This window comes from Eleginops maclovinus, chromosome 18 (assembly GCF_036324505.1).
Source record: "Eleginops maclovinus isolate JMC-PN-2008 ecotype Puerto Natales chromosome 18, JC_Emac_rtc_rv5, whole genome shotgun sequence".
In the NCBI taxonomy this organism is placed as follows: Eukaryota; Metazoa; Chordata; class Actinopteri; order Perciformes; family Eleginopidae; genus Eleginops; species Eleginops maclovinus.
Window position 1 is genome coordinate 4,401,520 of NC_086366.1, and position 15,170 is coordinate 4,416,689.

The window sequence follows — 15,170 nt, forward strand, 5'->3', positions numbered from 1 at the left end:
GGCTCTGATGTGATTGGTCAACAACTTAGAGATGTCCCATCCCTTAGCCTATTCTATTACGTACCATGTGAGTGCTTGCCATTAGAAGCGTAAGTGGTACGTAATGATGTCACTATGTTGCTGAAGAGAACCAATGATTCCAACTCCCTCTGCAGGAAACACAGGGAGCCTTTACAGACCATTTACATGCACACAAACCTATATAACGAACTACAGGAAAGGGAAAACCCCAAAGGTCATAATAGGGCCTCTTTAAATATGTGTTAAAAGACCAATTTGAATGAAGTTTTGTGCAGCTGCAGAAATATAGACTTAATAAAACCTATTTGTTTGATACAGATCATCTTAAAAAAGGTACACCCTGATCATGTATCGTATTTTTCAATCAGAATAATAACGCAAAAATGAATAACATTGCAATTGCAGTATTAGTTGGAAAATCTGAATAAGTAATTTTCTGAAGTATAATCTTCCCATTGTTGTCCCTCTCTCTGTCTCTCTCAGATCTGCTTTATGAATCTGGACCCTCAGAAAACAGACTATCGCGACGACAAAAGCATCAAGGTGATTGAACCTTCATCCCCTTTCTTTACTGCCCACTTTTTATCTCCCTGGAAATCTGTATTTCACATAATCATCTGCTCAGTTGCCATGGATTCAAGATCATTACCCAGAATTAGAGGGTTGATTTGTTTAGATGATGCGCAGCCTTAACAGCTGGAGGTTGGCAGCAATGCACGCGGCTTGACACTTCTGACTGGAATCATTTTAATAATCATGTGTTGGAAGCACACAGCATGCATTATATTCACTCGCTCTCAATGTGCTCCTGCAGAAACTGGCATCGGTGTCTCCAGACCTGCCAAAGATGGTTGAATTGCTGAGTGTCCACCAGCCCAAAGAAAATGAGATCCTACTGCTCGGTGGGCTTGAAGCCTCAGAAACCTGCCAAACACTCCCCCTCTCCCCCTCTAAGGTGAGTCTTTCAGTCCTTTAAATAGCTGGAAGGAGGTGCAAGGCACAAAGTGCAAGCTGTTGCTTTGTGCCGCAATTTTGTGTGATTATGTTTGAACCTTCTGGGTAGGAAAAAAATCCAGCGGCGCAACGGCATTCTTTTTATCTCACCCATTCACAATGCACTTTACCTACTGTAGCATAGCAGCAATGCCCTACTTTTGTGAAAAACATGTACCATTTCCAACGACTTGGAGAATTCAAACAGGTATAGAAAGACAAACACACAAACTACAGATGCTAAATAAAATCCCTTTCTGTTTTATCTGTATTAATCCCTAAATCCAATCTTCCCTTGCAACCTCTGAACATTTTATAGTCTTTTTATCAGCCAAATAAATCATTGTATGAAACCACTGTTGGAATCAATACACAGCCTGAGGAGACAATTAAACTTGCATGAGCATATCCAATGAGTTAATAGTATGCTGAAAAAATGAAGAAACACAGACTTTAAAGCTTCATAAACTCAGAGTCTGCAGGTTTAAGATGTGTATTATACTCTATCTCAAAGGGTGTGTGTTTCTGCATCATTAGTGTGTTTCTCTCTCGTGTAGAATTTGTATTTCCATTGAAGTGGCTAATCCTGGGGTTACATTTTGAGAATTGTTTTCAATATTGAAGCTTGGCAAACATTTTCCAAACGCAAGCACGGAGATGCTTTTTAGTCCTAGTTAGAAAAAAGAAAATAAACAATTCCAAAATGTTTCACACACATGTTGACAACATTTGATTTAAATAATACATTCTGGCTTAAAAATACAAATATCACCTCTGTGAGCCGGCGATCAAATTCCACAAATAAAGTGTGAATAATAAATATAATGTGGAGTCAAAAATATATAAAATAACGATCCAAATAATGCAATGTACTTCTGTAAAGGCAGGTGAAGCCTGATACCATTCATTATCAAAAAGATGCCCAATATCAAAACACAATATATACTGTAAATACTACATTGCATAAATAAATAGTAAGTACAATTATATTTTATAAACATTATACTGTAACTCAAAGTGTATCAGTTATACCCATCATAAACCATAAGCTATAAATGTCTCTATTATACATGATCAGGCATCAGATGTTGTCCGTGTTCTCCTCAGGGCGGACAGCAGCACAGAGGGACCGGTGTGTGCCTGGTTCAGTGCTCAGGACAGAGACGCTCCACCCAACCGAAGAACATCATCTACGAGATCAACAAGTTCCTGATCGGTCTGCAGTGGGGGAGGGAGCGCCAGCTGCAGCAGGGCCGAGCCGCCGGGCAGCGGGTCGACGACGACACCAACCGCTCCATCTCGTCCATAGAGGAAGACTTCCTGACGGCCTCGGAGCACCTGGGAGACGACAGCGAGGATGACGGGTACAGAAATGGTGAGCCTCACACCTCCACCTTTTAGGGATTCGTTTTCAGAAGTGTAGGGGCCAAATGTAAGGGCTTTGTGTTTTTGGTGGTGGACGTGGTCACTGAAGATGGGCGGAGTTCGTAGTTGTTTTACCTGACTGCTCTCACCTGCTCACTTGGGTTTTTGCATGGACAGAGAGAGGGGGTGATATTTATTTTGAGCGCAATCACACTTCCATCACTGACGCAATCGCACTTACCGTAATTTGGATTAGATTGAATTGTAATTTCTTCCTCGTTTTTGTAGAAAACATGTTAAAATTAGGGACATTTCATCTTTCTTAGAATTCTGAGATTAAAGGAGGAATTCTGAGAAAAAATGAGTCAGAATTGCGACTTTAAACTCACTTTTGGTTTTGCATTCACATAAAGCCCTAATCTTCTACCGTATAAAACATATGCAAGGAGTGGAGCGGATTTATTTGCATGCGTCACAGGGTTTCTTCCCGTGTTTAGCCCCTTTTTTGGACTCCCTACAGCTGCAATAAACCTGTTTGTTGGTTGGCTTTCTGAACTTCTTTTAAGACTCACTTTGTTTCTATGATACATCTGCAGTTACTTTGCATGCTGTCTATTCAAATCCCCTGAGAAATGTGCTGAGCTGCATTAGGTGGAAGTTCCAAAACATGTCTTGATGTAAAGGCTTCTTCATTGATCAACTTAGAAAACATGTAGACTTAAAAATAGATGGATACGTTTGCTCCTGACAGTAAGGACACTTTTAAAAACTTAGAGTGCAAACATCACTATCTACATCTAGAGTGGTTAAATATCTCATAACTGTTATTTGTATGATAGTTGTCCTTTTACGGCATTACTGCCTCAAAGGATAAGTCCTACTACTGTACCTTCCTCACATAGATACTAAAAATATAAAAAACGGCTCTGATATTGTTGCAAATATCTAACTATTTAATATTGAAAACATTATTTTAAACTTATTTTATTGAGCAAACCTTGGTTTTATTAAAAAGCATATTGAGTTAAATGAAATTGCAGTTGTTTAGAAAGCACTGGCAGATTTCCCAACAGACTAAGAATGTGTGATATGACAGAAAATTATGTATTCTCATTTTGATTTGTTGGTGGTGAATTAAATAAAGGGAAAATTAAAGACAACATCCAACTCCAATATTCAGGGAAGGGTAAAACAAGGTGACGCTTTTCTGCTGCGACACTTTTGCAAACTTATGGAGCAGCTTTCTCATCAGTGAAGACGTGTTTCATTCCCTGTCCTTCTCTGTTTCTCTCTTCGCAGAGGCAGAGAGTGGAGACCTGGCAGAGGGCCCGGCAGAGGTTTCACAGAAACACTGTGTCAGACCGTCCAGTCAGAGAGCACAGCTGGCCCATCATCAGAACAGGGAGGAAGCAGAGGGGAAAAGGGGCGGGCAGCCTCGGCGAGCCAGCCTCCACACCAAGGAATCAGCTGGTCACTATGCCACCAATCTGGCCGAGTCGGTACTGCAAGACGCCTTCATACGCCTCTCTCAAGATGAAACGTCCTTTGTCTCGGAGGCAGCTGTCAGCGTGTCCCTCTCTAGTTGTCCTCCCAACGGCACTGGTCTGTCAAAGACCAAAGGGCCTTCCCAACAGCGCACCTGCTCCTTTGAACTCCCCAAGATTGTTATAGTTCAAAGCCCGGACAGTTCTGAAGGGGCTGCAGAGTGGGCTGAGACCCAAGTGTCTCATGTGCCTCACCAGGATGTCACCGCCAAAGCCAGCGATCTGCCAGAGAAAGGGAAACCGGCTCACATCCCCAATCACAACGGAGGGCATCCATCCAAACATGTGGAGGTGGCTTTGGCCTGTGCTGCCAATGTCATTGGCACCATTACCAACCCGGCGCTGACACAACAGCTTGCCATGGAGTCGGCTGAAGAGGAAAACCCAGAGGAGGAGCTGCATGAACCAGAGGATGGATCTGACTACTCCTTCTCCTCGGCCATGTGTGGCATGGCTCAGGTAGCTGGTGCTGTAGCGGCTGTGGAGCTAACGGAGGATTCAGCGGAGGGCTGCGATTCTGATGCAGAGTCCGCCGAAGTCTACACAGCATCTCGCGGTCTGATGTCTGCCGCCGAAGCCTCTGCGGCCATCACGCTGCACTGCAGTGTGGCGGAGGGCACCAGCGTCGAGGCGTTTCGTGCAAACATTGCCGAGGTCCTACACAGGGAGGCCGCTGAAGTGCTGACTCAACCGCAAGGCTACAAGAGTATCGCCCATCTGCTGGAGGCCACGCATAACAAGATAGTAGATGGCATTACGTGTCCAAAACAATCCTACATGGATGAAAGAGAGGTGGATGACTTGATTAATGAGGTGGCAGACAGCCTTTTCAAGCATGCCTTTGAAAAAGCAAAAAAGAAGAAAGAACTGGAGGGCACTGGAAAAGACGCACCAGGCCTTCAGGTTTTTCTGCAGGACAGTGTTAACAACCTGCTGTTCGATATCCTTTGTCTGACGCAGAAGAAAATCAGTCACGTTTCTAGATTTGACCATGGGCCATTTAACACACAAGAGGGTGATGCGAGGGAGCCTCCTAACATTAAGGAGAGCAAGGATCCATTTAGTCAATTACAGTGCTTAGTTGGCCATAGCCAGTTCACTAATAGTGAGAAACACTACACAGATAAGCTCCCCATGTTTCCTGGGTTGAAGGAGAAATATCTGCTTGAGGAAAATGATCTCATTTCATCTTCCTCCACAGGTCACAGCAAAGACCAGCATCAGTCCTCCTGCAAACAGAGTCAGTCTAAATCTGCCTCTGACCCCCAGCAGGGCACTGGTCCTATCAGAGAACCTTTGAGTGAAATCCAGGTTTACAGCACAGAAAGGAGGGGGCGTCTAGTTACGAACAACGACAGCAGACAGTCCTCCCTCACTCCCCAATCCTCCCTCAACTCCTGCAGTTCTCTGCTCTCTTGGAGAATGGATTCAGAGTCCAGGACACCCATTAATTGCTACGCTGATGATTTGTCCGCCACAGTGGTGTCGATGGCCACAGAACTGGCCGCCATCTGCCTGGAAAACAACACTGGGAAACAACCCTGGTTCTGTGCCCTCAAAGGGTCGTGTCCCGATGGGCCAGAGGCGTACTTTATCCCTGCTTGCCGCACAGTGCTCAGGAGGAAAGAGGCGCAGAACAGCAATGCTGCGTCCAAGAAACACCGGGCCCCACGCCTCAGTGAGATCAAGAGGAAAACGGAGGAGCATCCAGAGCTGATGGAGCGCCTGGTGAACCGGGTGGTGGATGAATCGGTAAACCTGGATGAACCGCAGGACCCATTTGCCCTCTTTGCCTCTGAAGTTACGGCCAGGATCATGAACTGCCCCGAGCTGAATGTGGTGGATACGTCCAAAACGGGCCTGCCACGCAGCAGGTTGCAGTGTGAGAGGTGGAGCCGTGGGAAGGCTTCGAGTTATGAGAGTATTCCAGAAGAAGACTCAGACCCCTCAGGCACAGCCAACACCCTGGGCCTCGGCAATCGCTTGGGTCAGAACTTGAGCCGCGGCAGCTCGATCTCTAAGCAGTCCAGCTGTGAGAGCATCACGGATGAGTTCTCACGGTTCATGGTCAACCAGATGGAGAGTGAGGGCAGGGGCTTTGACCTTCTGCTGGACTACTACGCCGGGAAAAATGCCAGCAGCATTCTGACGGCAGCTGTACAACAGGCCGCCTCAAAGAAAAACGGGCACCTCAATGTCAGGACCGCATCCTGCCTGTCCAAACAGTCCAGCACCGAAAGCATCACAGAGGAGTTCTACCGGTTTATGCTTAAGGACATGGACAAGGAAAACAGAGAGTATGGCATTGCCAAGACTAAAGAGTGGAGCAACAGCCTGTTCCCCCCTTCTCCTAGAACACCTTTCTGCATACGACAGTCGTCCGTCCCAGACCGGCGATCCTCAGACTCGCGTCTGACCGTAAACTCGCCCATTAAAGCCAACTCTTTTGACGGATTCCCCCGCAATGTGCACGGAGACACGCTGAACATCTTCCCCACCATCTCAGTGTCGGCCACAGGACTGTGTAAGTCAGACTCCTGCCTCTATCAGAGGGGTAAGACTGACCAGATCACTGACATGCTGATTCATGAGACCTGGTCGAGCTCCATTGAGTCCTTGATGAGAAAGAACAAGATCATCGCTGATCCGGAGGACAGCATTGATCTGGGGGCCGCAGCGGACTCTCAGCCCCATGTGCAGCAATTCGCCAATCGCCTGGCAGCTGACATTGTAGATATTGGCAAGTCTGCCATGGGGGGCCAGCAAGATGTAGCTGGGGGTGCATCCGGATCAATCTCACAGCCACCACACATGCCTGTTGGAGAAAGAAGGAGGGGGTTCAAACAATCTCATCTGAGCTGTAGTCGGAGTAGGTCCAGCCAGGAGCAGACGGGGACCGGAGTAGGGTCTGGGACTGGTGACAGCATTGGACCACGTATGAGGGGCCCGAGAGATGTTCCACTGATCCACATCGAGGGAGATCAGAGAGATGAAGAGACTCTTTCAGACCTCGAAAGGACGGGAGGAGAACCTCAGCACACTGCCCCAGAAATGACAACTACCAAGCGTACGGAGAGACCTTCAGCCAACAGCTGCAGGTAGGACACTGAGTCAGACACCATGCCTCCAGGCAACAACGTTTTTATAGCCCAGGATCCAATTGATTCATAGCTCATCATAGCTATTTTAAGAGTTTGAGTAGACAGACATGTATTTACTGTAAAAAGTGATTTATTTTAGTCATGTGTGAGCTTTGATAAACCTTTGGCTGGGCCTTGACTCACACTGTCAGGGTGATGTACTGTGTTTGCAGAAAGCTTTTAGCGGCTTCATCTTTTATCCACCGTTGGGCTGATCGACTCACCTGGATCTGTACTAGCTGCTCTAACACTTGGCTAACCTACTAAAACCACTATGTAGATATTTAGATGACATTGACACAAGTAAAATAGCAAAGTATTTCGGTGTGGCGTTAGATTAAAGCTAGCTTGTAAGAACTTTTTTGGCTAGCTAAAAAATGGTGTTTATATGAAGTCATTTGTAATAAAGGTACGTTGAATAATACGTATTAGACATGGCCAGTGGCATTGCAAATTAACTCTTCTAAAAACTCAGTGGCCTTTCAGAGGAGACAGGACAGTGTCTGCTGACATTTTAGTGGATATTCTGAGGGTAATGAAGTCTGGAGAAGTTAATAATGCATCTCAGTCTGGAATCAAATGAGCCTGCTAGAAATGTATAGGTGGAAAGAGCGGCTAATTTGCAAGATAGGTAGATAGAGAAAAAAGGTATGTTTTTAATCCTTAAATGGAGTCTTTAATTGAGTGTTTATAAGAGCTTCAGATCCTCAAAACTAAGACTTGTTCAATATTGAATGAGAGGAAAACAGCTGAAAGGCTCCAGGGCCTCAGGAGAGTCTTGCTCCTTTTAACTTAACAAAACGTGTAATCCAGGAACAAGTGGAGTGCATCTGTTTGTCCCTTGTGTAAAAAGACCCTAAATAACTCAGCCTAGTCAATAAAACCTGATTTCCCTCAGGAATCAGCTGATTATGAGTTAATTTAATCCGTTTCTGGAGAAAATCTAGTGCCACTTGCGAGTGCAGTCTGCTGATGGATTGAAGATATTGAAATGAATTAGCCTTAGGTAAACAATGACAAACCTTTGGAACTTGAAATGAGACTACTGAGATTTATTGTATGTTTATTTTTTGAGACAAATCTTAAAATGCATTTTTAGAGAACTCAGTGTTTACTCAGTGGCAGCATGAGTGAGAACAGACAAAGTAACCAGTCATTGCAGAAGGAACTGTGCAGAACAATTGGATAGTCAATCCCACCCTGTTGCGGTTTGCTCTCCCCAGCAGTGAGAGGGACAGGCCAGCTGTGGCGGGGGCTGAAGTAGTGAAGAGCGACAAGCGTTCAATGAGTGCTAGCAGTGAAGAGAGCATGGGGAGCTGGTCCCATATTACCCCCGAGGATGACCCCCAAGAGGAGACCAGTAGTTTTATCCAGCTGAGCGAGGGGTCAGTAACCGTTGCTCCCGTATACGCTGCTGCTCCCACCCTCACCCCACTCTCATTGGCCCATCGCTACTGACACCTGTGCTCTCCTACGCCAATCTATCCCGCCCCCCCCCCCCCCTCGCTGCTGCAATATCCACGCCTGCTGAGGCGGTGTATGGCAGAGAGCTCTCTCCACAAAGCCCTCTCCATAGCTCGCATACCGTCTGGGGCTGGACCCTGCCTCCACCCCACGCACAACTTCCTGCCGTGGTGCAGGGCTGTGACCTCTCACATCTCTAGTTCAGAACATTTGCTACAACATTCTCTGCTTCATCAAACTCTCATTCGTGTTAGCTACACCAACATTTTCTACTTTCAGTCGCTGCTCTGCGCTTGCTAGTTGACACAAACTAAGAACTTCCGTTTTGCTCTTGACCTTAAAGGGGACATATGCTCTTTTTCAGCATCCCACATGTGTTTTCAGTTTCTACTAGAAAATGTTTACATGCTTTAATGCAACAAAAATGATTATTTCTGTCTGAATATACCGATGATCACCCTCCGTCTTAAACATGGATGTATAATGAGAACTGTTGAGAGCCAAAAACACTCCCAGTTTCAACATTTGTGGCTCACGATGCAGTCTAAAAGCAGCAATAAGACTGAGTTTTTCATTATATGTCCCCTTTAAAAACCTGTACGTCGTGATTATGAACCAAATGATATAGTAAGTATCATTTAAATACATTTACTGTATTTCAAAAGACAGGAAAGGGGAGTCATGATATATAATTCTTGCTTTTTGCTGTTATAAGCTGCTCTAGTACACTGTAAAAAAAAAACGGTTGACAGAACATAGATTTTCTAGGCAACGTGATGCATTTGGTTTTTTGAGTTTTCTTAACTTAAATTCACTGTGGTTGAGTGTACAAAGATTTTTAAGTTCTGCCAACTCAAGTTTTTGGAGTGTTGCATAGAAATTTTGAGTTCTACAAACAAAGGCTTTTGAGTTTTACATGTTAATATTGAGTTCTACCAACACAGTTTTTTGAGTTTCACCTTTATGCTCTGAGTTCTACCAACACAGTTTTTTGAGTTTCACCTTTAAGCTCTGAGTTCTACCAACTCAGTTTTTTGAGTTTCACCTTTAAGCTCCGAGTTCTACCAACTCAGTTTTTTGAGTTTCACTTTTAAGCTCTGAGTTCTACCAACACAGTTTTATGAGTTTTACATATAGATTCCAGGAGTTCTACCAACTCAGTTGTTTTAGTTCTACCAATCCCCCTCACCACTCCCCATCATTCAACACACAACAAATTAATTGAATACAATTTGTTTTTATTTTTCCAACATCAATGGGCTGCTGGAACAATGATGTGAAAGGGAGTCTCCTTGTGTTTGTGTGTGTGTGTGTGTGTGTGTGTGTGTGTGTGTGTGTGTGTGTGTGTAAGAGGTGGTGTAGGCTATAACTGTCCAATACTCTGATAAAGACAGTTGCTGTGTGTGATCTTGATAAGTGTGACCTTAATGCGCCAGAAGTTTTGAACACACACACAATCTGTGTAAATGCAAGGCCAATGTGCACCTTTTCCGTGACCGTGATGAAGGCGACAGTGCTTCAAAAGGACGTCCTGCGAGGAGCTAGAAAACTTGCACAATTTGCACTGCATGAACTCCCTTCCTGAAACAGAATCATACACAAATCATTAGAATAAATCTTGCTTAAAGCATAGGCATTGTTTCAAATTCTTAACTAATCCTTAATTGCCTTAAATAACTATTGAAGCAATCAGTCATTAAGGACTTCATACAGGTGCATAAATTATTCAAGTGCAGATTATGTTTAGATATTCATTTTCCATAAATGACTGAACAGTCCAATTAAAAGTAAACCAGTAAATTCAAAACCACAGCAGAGAAAAAATATATCAGTCAATATATAAGTCTATATATTAGTACTGAATGCCCTGTATGTAGGTTACCCCACAACCTAGCCCTTGCCTATCCTCGTGCTACTGCTCCCTCCACAACCAATGTTAGCGCTACTGTCGCTATCACTAGCTACTACTGCTTGATTGTTAAGCAGACATCACATGGTTCTTTCTGCAACACACGCGGTCCTTATGCAACATGTGTATGGAGTACATTCAATTAAGTTGAATATTTTAGCAATTTTAAGTTTAGATATTTATTTTCCATGAATTACTGAACAGTCAAATTAAAAGTAAACCAGTAAATTCAAAACCACAGCAGCATTCATTAATGCGAGAGAAAAAATATATCAGTCAATATATAAGTCTATGGGTGCGTTCGTAAATTGCCACTCCGAGCACACTCTGAAACGTTTTAACCGATATACAGTCTATGGATTTGACAGTATCATGAGACTGGTGAAATACTGTCTTTCTGGGAAGTGTTTCGAACGGTTAAAAAGTTTCAGAATGTGCTCGGAGTGACAATTTACGAATGCCCTGTATGTAGGTTACCCCACAAACTAGCCTCGCCTAGCCTCGTGCTACTTCTCCCTCTACTTCAGTTAAGACACAAGGGCACAAACTCTAACTCTCCCTCTACAACCAATGTTAGCGCTACTGTCGCTATCGCTAGCTACTACTGCTTGATTGTTAAGCAGACAGTTCTTTCTGCAACACACGCGGTCCTTATACAACATGTGTATAGAGTACATTCAATTAAGTTGAATATTTTAGCAATTTGCTGCTACTGACTGTGCATAGAACATCACGTTCAAAAATTAGCATTAAGTTAGCAAACTAAAATCAGCTAATAACTTTGCTAATTTGGTTGAAATACATTAAATATACGACGCTGGTTAGTTCAGCGACCAAATCTATCTTCAATTATTTGCCTTACGCATTCTATTAAGTCATATTTTAGAGAAATAACAATAATTACCTGATATGAATCTCACGTCTGGCAATCCTCTCAACTTCGAGGGAAAATGGTCAGAACGGTCGACTCGTGGAGACCTGTGTATGTCCATGGAGACAGGAAGGAAACCCCGTAGTAGGCGTGTCCATGAACATACAGTTGAGGAAACTTAATTTTTTGTGTTAGAATCTTTCTAATCTTGTTAGAAAGTTGAGGGAAACAAAAAATCTTGTTTTGGTGAATCAAATTTCCTTGTTGACCAAATTCTGAGAATATTGAGTTGGGCAAACATAAATTTATTTGTTAGATGACAAAATTGTATTTCTGAATTAGCTTACAATAAAATTGTGTGTAAGTACAACAACTGTAATTTCCTTTTTTTACAGTGTAGCTGTCTGCACCACCATAACCCTCACTGCTCTCTGCAACCTCTCCATGTACCTGTCTACTTTAAATCACCCCATTGCCAGATCCATATTGTGACCTAAGGACTAAACTATCCCCCGATCTCCTCATCCTCATATTCAGACAGGCTTGCTGCTGGACTAAAATCCCACAGCTCTCCCACCTGGAGCGTCCAATCCCTCTGCAGCTATTTCTATGTTAATGTTAATCACCAGCTAATAACTAACATGACCTGCATCGCTGCTCCTGGTTTTTGTTCTCGTCACAAGCAATGTGATCATGTCTGAGGATTGACATGCTCATCACGCTCGGTTATATATTTTTTTATTGGTTAACAGGAACGGAACCAGCAGTGCGTCTAGCCTGGGCCTGGCAGACCTGGACGCTTTCTCTGACGTGCCCACTCAGAGCACAGTAATCAGGTAACTGCCACAAGCCGAAATGAGAAATATGTCTCATTAATATGTCTCGCTGATAGCCATAACGACAGGAAATATGTGACATGAAGCTTCTCCGTTCTGCTATATTTCTTCCTTTCCATATATCAATTTCAACTTTTACATTATAATACATGTTTAGCAGTGTATTAAGGTTTCCCTACATTAAGGGAAAAGTAAATAGCAAAATACATTTTCGGAGACTTGCTTATATGCTATTTTGCTGTGAGTTTGGTCTAATATACCTCTCTTAAACAACCACAAATTGCAGTTTTTACATTACAAAAACCCACTGGGCTTATTTGGAGTCTCCACCAACATGTCAAAATTCACAATTTTATAAAAGAAACACAAGGTCAGTATTAATATCAGTATGGATTAAATTAAAGGCAGATTTTGTTAGCTTCAGACGGAGACAGGCTAGCTTTTCCCCCTGTTTCCAGTCTGTACGCTAAGATAAGCTAACTAGCTTTGGTTGTAGTCTTTTTGTTGACCGTAGAGACACAACAGTGGTGTCATTTCTATCGTTTAACACTTGTCAAGGAAGTGAATAAGCTTCCAAAATATTGAACTATTCCTAGCCTGTATGCTAGTGTAACTTTTTAATTGGTATGTTTCCATCATAGTGAGGAGACAGTGAGAGGACATCTGGCAGCAACAAAGGATAACATCTTTGGTAAGTATATATTTGGAAAATGATGTCCTCTCAATGCTATCAACGTCTTATTCATTCACCTCCTTTTTAAGCTTCAGCCCCTCCGCTAACCAGAAGCTGTTGAGTGTCTGGAGGAACCGCATGTGCTGGATGTGTTTGCACTTGATCAGAGGCGATTCTCTGAATTAAAGATCAGTTCATCCATCATTGAAAAGGGACCATAGCTCCTGAAGTGTCTCGACACAGAGTTCATCTTTCTTTTATGTCTAACAATCCAACAATGATTAACTGGAAGGAGAACTGAGCCCTGGATATTACTGTTTTATCAGGATGAACATGATGTTTGATTGCATGCAAAGGTTAGCATGTTAGCATTTGATGTCCGAGCAAGTGTAGAAAAATAATGACGGTGCTTTGATGGTGAAGACAACAACGTTATCATGCAAGGTTTGTTATGTACGGATGCTCTCTTTGTTGCACAAACGCAGTTGTGGTCCTTTTATTCTACAAAAGGAAAGCACAGAACAAAATAAAAACAGTTGCGCATTCCTGTCCCTTTTGGATGTTTCAGAGAGCAGCTCAGCGAGGGCAGGAGGCGACAGGGTGCTGCTGGTGGTGAACTGCGACCTGGATCCTGGCTGCATGGACTCTGAGCTCAGGATGGCGCTGCAGTGGATCGCCGCTTCCGAGCTGGGCCTGCCTGTGCTCTACTTCAGGAAGTCCAAAGAGACGAGGGTTGCAAAGGTAAGCAAAGTGTCAAATGTTGTGCAAAAAGTCATGGTACAGCATGTCAAAAAAGAAGAGAAAAGAGTCATGTATTTATAGTGTTCAATGTGTGTGTGTCATCTCTCAGTTCCAGAGGGTGGTCCACCTGATGTCTCAGAAGTCGTGGCGTGTTACGGACCTGTTCAGTGCTGTGGTCCAGTTCTGTAAGCTTCATGAGAAAAAGGAAGAGGAGGGCTGTGCTCTGTCCAGCCTCTTTGATTGGCTGTTGGAGACCCTGTAGCTCCTCATACAGCAAACAGAAAGAGACACTCATTCGCTGAAACATGTTCCTGACTCAAGCTGAAGGCGCAACGCGATCAGCATACTTGAGAAATACTCTTCATGGTGTTGTTTGTCTTTTCGCAGCCATAAATGGACCAGTTTCCCTTTAATAAAAGTATGTTTTTGGTTTTCAGATTCACCTCTCTAGTGAGAAACACACAATCACAAACTGTAGGTGTAAGGGTTAAACATTCCTGAGGGGAACGAAAAACATTCAAGAGATTATAGTCAGCAGGTTTTAACTGCTCCAGATTATACATATATATATACACACAGTATAAATATATATTTACAGATTCTCACAAACAAACAATATGTATTTATTTATTCCAAATGAACACAGAGAATATCAATAGAAGGAAGAAAAATCAGGTTAAAATTTCCCCGTAACTCAATATTTTGTATCACAAGTACTTTGTAAAAGAGGCTGGAGAAGCCCATAAGAAGCTTTCAGTTTCTTTGTAAGCCACCTAGAATTGCACTTTTTTCTTAAACTAAGCAAAATGCCCATATCTTCGTTGTGTTCATCAGCTGACATTCCACCTCTGTTGTGAGACTCGGTTCTTGGTAAGTCTGTTATCACGTTGAGAACTGGTTATTTTGGATAGCTGTCCTGTATATACTGTAGATTTTGGAACTGCTGCACCTTGGAGGAGTGGACCGCTCTCTTTAGCTTTTACTATGTCGTGAAGACAGAGTGAGGTTTGTAATGTTGAATTTGTATGTGCATTTGGTCTGTTTATTTCTCTACTTAGTGGTACTTAGTGTTACATCAGCATTGGGTAAAAATAAAGCACACAATTCAGCTGTAAACTCTCTCACGGTAGAACTGAATGTATTTATCTTTTGACATCAATAAATTTGTGTGACGTGAAATACGAGCTGTCTCGATCATTTGGTAATATTCAGCTAAAAAGGAAACCATAACACATCTATATTATAAACTGCTGTGTGGTTATCCTAAAGGTGTTGAAGCTACTGAATAAATACTTGATATTGCACGGTGCTATCAGAAATGTCTTCTTAGTCTGTTAAAGAAGAAGCTAAAGTCAGGAGATGAGGTTACATGCTGGTAGTCCGACATACCTCTACTCCACATTGATGTCTAATTGTCAGAGTAGCGGCATTTCCATTTTTTTAAAAACATGCCACTACTCCAACAAAATGTTGGTAGCGGCACTTTACTCAAAACATTCCGACATGGTGCGTTGGGTCTGCATAGCTCCACTGAAGTGGAAGCAATCGGAGTGGTAGTTGACATTGTCAGACATGCAGGGCCCCCCTCCTCCCTCATGGATGCTTCTGATAGC

At 43.2% G+C, this 15,170-nt stretch overlaps 1 protein-coding gene across 2 annotated transcripts in view; it reads left to right on the forward strand.

The window, feature by feature from the left end:
• The window catches only part of sphkap (SPHK1 interactor, AKAP domain containing), a 129,576-nt gene extending 114,840 nt beyond the window's left edge, over window positions 1-14,736 (forward strand). The window contains exons 4-12 of one of the 2 annotated variants that reach the window (XM_063906212.1): window positions 505-564; window positions 836-976; window positions 2,122-2,389; window positions 3,679-7,021; window positions 8,287-8,448; window positions 12,060-12,143; window positions 12,785-12,834; window positions 13,385-13,557; window positions 13,667-14,736. In XM_063906212.1, coding sequence (XP_063762282.1) covers window positions 505-564; window positions 836-976; window positions 2,122-2,389; window positions 3,679-7,021; window positions 8,287-8,448; window positions 12,060-12,143; window positions 12,785-12,834; window positions 13,385-13,557; window positions 13,667-13,819 — 4,434 coding nt within the window. In that variant the 3' untranslated portion in view covers window positions 13,820-14,736. The remainder of the gene's footprint in view (window positions 1-504; window positions 565-835; window positions 977-2,121; window positions 2,390-3,678; window positions 7,022-8,286; window positions 8,449-12,059; window positions 12,144-12,784; window positions 12,835-13,384; window positions 13,558-13,666) is intronic. The other variant, XM_063906213.1, reaches the window with a different exon arrangement.
• Window positions 14,737-15,170: the final 434 nt, after the last annotated feature.